This window comes from Dermacentor albipictus, chromosome 9, assembly GCF_038994185.2.
Source record: "Dermacentor albipictus isolate Rhodes 1998 colony chromosome 9, USDA_Dalb.pri_finalv2, whole genome shotgun sequence".
Lineage (NCBI taxonomy): Eukaryota > Metazoa > Arthropoda > Arachnida > Ixodida > Ixodidae > Dermacentor > Dermacentor albipictus.
Window position 1 is genome coordinate 91,937,730 of NC_091829.1, and position 6,848 is coordinate 91,944,577.

The 6,848-nt window shown below is 55.2% G+C and overlaps 1 protein-coding gene across 1 annotated transcript; it reads left to right on the forward strand.

Annotated features, from left to right (window-relative positions):
* The first annotated feature begins 494 nt into the window (after positions 1–494).
* On the forward strand, positions 495–839 carry LOC139050159 (RNA polymerase-associated protein RTF1 homolog). The gene has a single exon (XM_070526373.1). It carries the CDS (start codon positions 495–497, stop codon positions 837–839), a length of 345 nt encoding a protein of 114 aa, XP_070382474.1.
* The last annotated feature ends 6,009 nt before the right edge of the window (positions 840–6,848 follow it).

Here is a 6,848-nt window from a genome sequence, read left to right on the forward strand (position 1 = left end):
ATGATGATGATGATGATATGGGAACTCCGGCGTCGGAGCCAGCAGTCGAAAAAATTCAGGACAAAATGACTCGTGAGCCCGAACGGTGGTTTGAGACTCGGGCTGGGTGCTCATGGGCACGGCCGGCCAGGGCTGGGGCCTGCTGGCGTGGACTGAGGAACCGCGCCGTTGCCACAGTCGTGCCCAACGTGGGGCCCCGGTTGCGCTCAGGGACGGACCATGACCGTTGGGGATGCGGGCGGCGCCATTTCTACGGCCTTTAGCGATGACTGCCGGGCCTGGCGTGTGGCCATTTCCGCGATGCGACCTGCAGCGTTTCCGCCGGCTCCTCCTCTCTCACCGACCGTCATCGGGTCTGGAAAGGGACACGGAGGCGGAGAGGTCTCCTACGCGCTTCTGAAGCTCGGGGCACCACCTTTGGAGAAGGGACCTGCTGGCGTTGTTACTGCATGAACGCGATGCAGTATTTCATGAACGCGACAAGTTTTGGAAGCATGGGGACCACGAGTGGCTCTAAACATGGTGGCGCGGCCACATCCAGCGACTCGGAGACTTCGGAGAGCGACGATGACTGGACCGTTGACGGTAAGCGAGCCGCCAAGACACCCAAAGGCAAGCTGCTGAAGAAAACGGCTGGGAAGAACAGCTCGTCGGGTACCGAAGCCGAGAACAAGAGCAGCGCGTCGTCCTCGTCCGAGCCCGAGGAGAGCGAAGTCTCGTACTCTGGCGGCGCTGCCTCGGCGCCGGCCGGCGGAAGTGGCAGCGAAAAGGACGATGATGTCGATTCCAAAGAAGAGGATCTCTACGACGTCTACGGCGAGAACCAAATGGGCGCTTGAGGTCAGTTGTCAACGGCAGTGGAAGCGGAACAATTCGAGCGACGGTGATCATCTTCTGGGATCTTCCCCTCCTGTTAACTGCGTGGTGCGGTGCCGTGTGCGAGCGGGTGGCTGCTACTGCCGGCGACCTGCTGCGCGCACTCGTCAGAACCAGGTCGAGGAGGAATACCAGACCAGGTGTGCCTCCGGGAATGGTATAGGGCCTTCTGGTTCCTGCAAGACCTCGACAACTCGCAAGCTTCACCATCTGGTCTGCCGCATCTTTACAAAAAGTAAGTTCGGAAAACCAGCTAGGTTTAGGGTGTAGCGGCAGCAGCATCGGCGTCGCACGAGAGTTGACGCGGACGCTCGCGTCTACACGAGGCTCGAGCGGCTGGCGCGTTCCGGCGCGGGCTAGCGTTCCGAAGATCATTAAAAAGAATGCTACGCTAAGCGACGGAGTGTTGGTTTTTCCTCTCCTGCGAGAGCCCGACTTTACCGGTCTACGTGGTCGCCCGTCGCCACAGTTTGGTGACCCGGACGTGATATTGCCATACGCTCCTGTGGTAGAGACGACCATGGACCAGACCGACGCTACGAGAGCTCAAGGCCAGAACCCTTCCGAGGAACGCGGTGAGCCCTCCTGTTCCGCCATCGCTGTCCGCCTCCCACAGTACTGGGACCAGCATCCTTCGGCGTGGTTTCTTCAGGCCGAAGCGCAATTTCAAGTCGCTGGTATCCGCTCTCAAGCCTCGAAGTTCCATTACGCCGTCGCAGCACTCTCGCCCGCCGCCATTGACGAGGTAGCAGATTTGTTGAACTCCCCATTGTCTGCCGCCGCCTATGACGATCTCAAGGCAGCACTGCTACAGCGCACAGCAGCTTCACAGCGTTCTCGCATCCAGCAGCTTCTGTCCGCTGAAGAACTCGGCGACCGACGCCCTAGTCAACTTCTTCGCCGAATGAGCCAGCTCCTCGGAAACAACGCGAGATCCATCGACGACACGCTGTTGCGCGAACTGTTTTTGCAACGACTCCCGGCTAACGTGCAGATGGTCCTGGCGACAGCCTCTACCATGGACCTTACCGGACTTGCCGCTTTGGCCGACAAAGTCATGGAAGTAGCCACCCCAACCATCGCAGCCACGTCACCGTCTCCGAGTGACAATACAACCGCTCTGCAAACTCTTCCCTGCTCTTCTGCAGTGCAATCTCCGCTCGACTCCTTGTGTGAGCGCCTGGAACGCATCATCTGTGGAGCGGAGCATCGCCGCGCGTCTCGTCGCCCACGCAGCCGTAGTTCCAGCAGATCAAGACGCACGGGCACCCAAAATGAAGCCTCAACTACAACGCCTGGCGTTTGCTACTACCACCGCCGTTTTGGAAACGACGCTCGTCACTGTCGGCGTCCCTGCGCTTGGCAGGGAAACACGCCGGCCGACCTCTAACGGCGACGAGTGGTCCGGCCCAGCACACAAGTCGCCTTTTCTACGTGACGGACAGAGTTACGGGACAACGATTCTTGGTCGACACAGGTGCTGACGTCAGCATTCTACCCGCCCAGCGCTCCGACCGAAAAACGACTCCTGTGTCGTTTTTGCAAGCCGTCAACGGCACCAGGATTCCAGTTTTCTCGTCACGCTCCGTCATGCTAAACCTTGGCCTTCGACGAGCGTTCCGCTGGATCTTCCTGGTTGCAGACGTCCGTCATGCAGTCATTGGAGCAGACTTCTTGCATAACTACGGACTCCTTGTCGACATCCAACGACGCCGTCTCATCGACTCCGTGACCCAGCTATCCGTTCCCGGCGTCCCATCATCAGGCACATCGCCCATAGCGCCTATTTCTGCCATGTTGGACGAACCTTTCGCCGCACTCCTACGCGAGTTTCCCACTTTGACGCGCCTACCGGACTGGACGCAACCGGTGCAACATGACGTGTGCCATCACATCGTCACCTCCGGCCCACCGGTCTACTTCCGACCCCGGCGTTTGTCCCCGGAGAAACTCAAGATCGCTCGCGCGGAGTTCGAACACATGCTGCAACTTGGCATCATCCGCCCTTCTTCCAGTAACTGGGCATCACCACTTCACATGGTGCCTAAGAAGACGGGCGACTGGCGCCCCTGCGGCGATTACCGGGCACTAAACAACGTCACAGTTCCTGATCGCTACCCTCTACCGAACATTCAGGACTTCACGGTAGCGTTGCACGGTGCGACGATCTTTTCTAAGATCGATCTCGTTCGCGCCTACCATCAACTACCGGTCGCTGAAGAAGACATTCCCAAGACCGCCATCACCACGCCCTTCGGTCTTTTCGAATTTCTCCGCATGCCTTTCGGTTTACGGAACGCGGGCCAATCCTTTCAGCGTTTCATCGATTCCGTCACCCGAGGTTTGCCTTTCGTTTTTGCATACATTGACGACCTTCTCGTTGCAAGCTCTTCGGCCGAAGAACATCTTCACCACTTGCGGTTGTTGTTTTCACGCCTTGCCAGTAAAGGAATTGTCATCAACGCCGCCAAGAGTGAATTCGGTCAAACAGAACTCGAGTTCCTCGGTCATATCGTCGACGCTAACGGCATTCGACCTCTGCCGTCCAAGATTCGCGTCATCGAAAACTTTCCCCGACCGACCACACTCACCAAGCTTCGCCAATTTCTCGGATTCGTCAATTTCTACCGCCGATTCATTCCCGAGTGCGCACGACTTATGGCTCCGCTAGACGCTCTCCTGGTAAACAAGCGCAAACAAGAGTTTCAGTGGACTGAAGAGGCCGCAGACGCTTTCGCAAAAGTCAAGTCTGCCCTCGCCGACGCCACGCTGCTTAGACACCCAAAGCCAGACGCACCCACTGCCATCATGACCGACGCTTCAAATACCGCCGTTGGTGCCGTTCTCCAGCAATTCATCGACAATGAGTGGCATCCGCTCGCTTTTTTTCTCCAAGAAACTGAAGCCTGCGCAGTCCCACTACAGCGTTTTCGGCCGTGAATTACTCGCTGTTTACCTGGCTATCAAGCATTTTCGCCATTTCCTCGAAGGCCGTGCATTCACTGTCTTGACTGACCACAAGCCCCTTGTGCACGCAACGAATCGTTCGGCGTCCTGTTACTCGCCCCGCGAGATTCGACACCTTTCCTACATCTCCGAGTTTACAACAACGTTCCGCCACATCAAGGGCGCCGACAACATTCCAGCTGACGTTCTGAGTCGTGTCAATGTCGTTTCCACGTTGACATCGGAACCTTTCATCATCGAGGCCGACTTACTCGCCAGTCAACAGCGTGACGACACTGAACTTCGCACACTCCGGAATTCGTCAACGTCCCTGAAATTGGAAGACGTCGTTGTGACCCCAGATGGTACGTCCATCGTCTGCGACACTTCTAACGACACACCTAGACCATACATTCCGGCATCCCTTCGCAGACGCCTATTCGAAACCGTGCACAACCTGTCGCACCCTGGCATACGCGCGACACAGAAGCTTCTTTCCAGTCGTTTCGTTTGGCCTCGGCTAAACGCGCAAGTTCGCGATTGGGTTCGCTGCTGTTTGTCGTGTCAACGCTCGAAGATCCAGCGTCACCCCATTCCGCCTGCCAAGTCTTTTCTTCCACCGGATGCTCGTTTTGACACCGTACACCTGGACCTCGTCGGCCCTCTTCCACCTTCGAAAGGATACTGCTACATACTGACATGCATCGACCGTTACACGCGGTGGCCAGAAGCTACACCTATATCTGATATCTCAGCGCCCACTGTTGCAGCAGCGTTCGTGTCTACGTGGATAGCAAGGTTCGGCTGCCCATCCACAATAATCACAGATCGCGGTCGACAGTTTGACTCAGCGCTCTTCAACGAGCTACTCAAACTACTCGGAACGACACGTTTTCGCACAACTGCTTACCACCCGCAGTCCAACGGACTAGTTGAACGTTTTCACCGGCATCTCAAGGCCTCCCTTATGGCACATGAATCGCCGGAGAAGTGGGTCCTGCATTTGCCTCTCGTCTTACTTGGCATCAGAGCCGCACTCAAGAGCGACCTAGGTTGCTCCTGCGCTGAGCTAGTCTACGGCACCCACCTACGCCTTCCGTGCGATTTCTTTGTCGCCACCCCCCAAACGCCTATGCCATCACCTGCCGACTACGTAGCCGAATTGCAAGCTTTCTTCAGCCAGATGCGCCCCGTGCCTACACGTTCACAAGAAGCAAGGTCCCCGTACGTTTCTCCCGCACTCAGCTCTGCTACCCACGTTTTCGTGCGTAACTGTGCCGTACGGAAGCCTTTGCAACCACACTACTCCGGGCCATATTGTGTTCTAGAGCGTCGTCCGACGACGTTTGTTGTCAATGTCAACGGCCGATCAGACACAATTGCCCTGGAACGTCTCAAACCCGCCTACATCGAAGCACCCGCGCCCTCAGCCCCACCAGTATGCGACGCGACTCTGCTGCATCCTTCGCCGCCGCCAGCGAACGTGACACCGAAGACCAACGCCAAGACACGCCGCGTCACGTGGACTTTCCATCGTTCGTCGAACTTTCCTCCTCTCTAGGGGGGGAGCCCTCTGTAGCGGCAGCAGCATCGGCGTCGCACGAGAGTTGACGCGGACGCTCGCGTCTACACGAGGCTCGAGCGGCTGGCGCGTTCCGGCGCGGGCTAGCGTTCCGAAGATCATTAAAAAGAATGCTACGCTAAGCGACGGAGTGTTGGTTTTTCCTCTCCTGCGAGAGCCCGACTTTACCGGTCTACGTGGTCGCCCGTCGCCACAAGGGCCTCCGGATTCCTGGATAGCCTTGGCGACTCGGACGTTCCCTGCTCCGCCGATCGTCGTTGGTGCATCACACTGCAAGGTTCGCCCTCCACCGCGAGTGCTGTGCCTTCGCTGCAAGCCGCCGTGGGCCAGTGCCGTCATCGCCTGCGCAGAGGGAGGGGCATTTTGGGAACTCCGGCATCGGAGCCAGCAGTCGAAGAAGTGTAGGGCAAAATGACTCATGAGACCTAGTGGTGGTTCGCGACTGGATTCACCGCGCCGTTGTCACAATATATATATATATATATATATATATATATATATATATATATATATATATATATATACCCTTGTATGGCTCACCAACAAGGTAGTGCGAGTAAGTGTACCTCTTATTCTGCATACAACTGATACATTCCTACATAAAACCTGAACATAATGCAACAAGCCAACTCCTTGAACTAATGAAACTGACGACCATCGCGGACACGTTGCACGTCTTCAGCCATTTTGGCCATCTCTGCAAATATTCTGTTTACAACGCGTGGTTCTCTTTTGATCTGTTTGACGCCCCGTCACACATTGTTCGAAGTGCGGTGGAGATGCCCCGTAACGATACAATGCCGGCTCGCAGGTATCTCCGCAGGACACCGCCTTGCTAACGGAATGGCAAATTATATCTAATGGATTCTTTGAATGGCACAAATCTCATTCATTCAAGGCATTTGGTATGGGCCAGCGGGTGTTTCTCCATTCTTGGCCAATCGTCCAGAATTGATAGGAGCTGCTGTGAAAGAAGACGTACTTGATCCTTAAATGCAGCTACGTATGTGTGTGTGTCCTACGTCTCCGCGCATAAACCTCCAAGCTCTATTCTTCCCTCAATAAACAACATACGTCGTCTTCGTCCTTGTGAGATCATTGTGTTTGCGTCTCAAACTGTGCATCCACAGGACATAGAGTTTGCACTGTGGCATAGCTTCTGAACGATTCAGTACATAGACATGAAGACTGCATTAGAATCAAGATGTAACTTGTGGGGTGCATGGGCATAAGCTATGCAGGCAATTTCGCGTTGCGTATGAATTACGCATTGCCGTAAGTTGTATAGCTTATAATTAACTGCTTCATTAAAACTTCTCTTCACATAGATTTCACCATGTTCGTTAAGTCTGCATAATTTCTTTTTGGTGCATTTCTGCAGGACACAGAGGGGACACGTATAAATTTCCGTACAGCTTTTTTTTTTCTTTTTTTTTCTGAAACA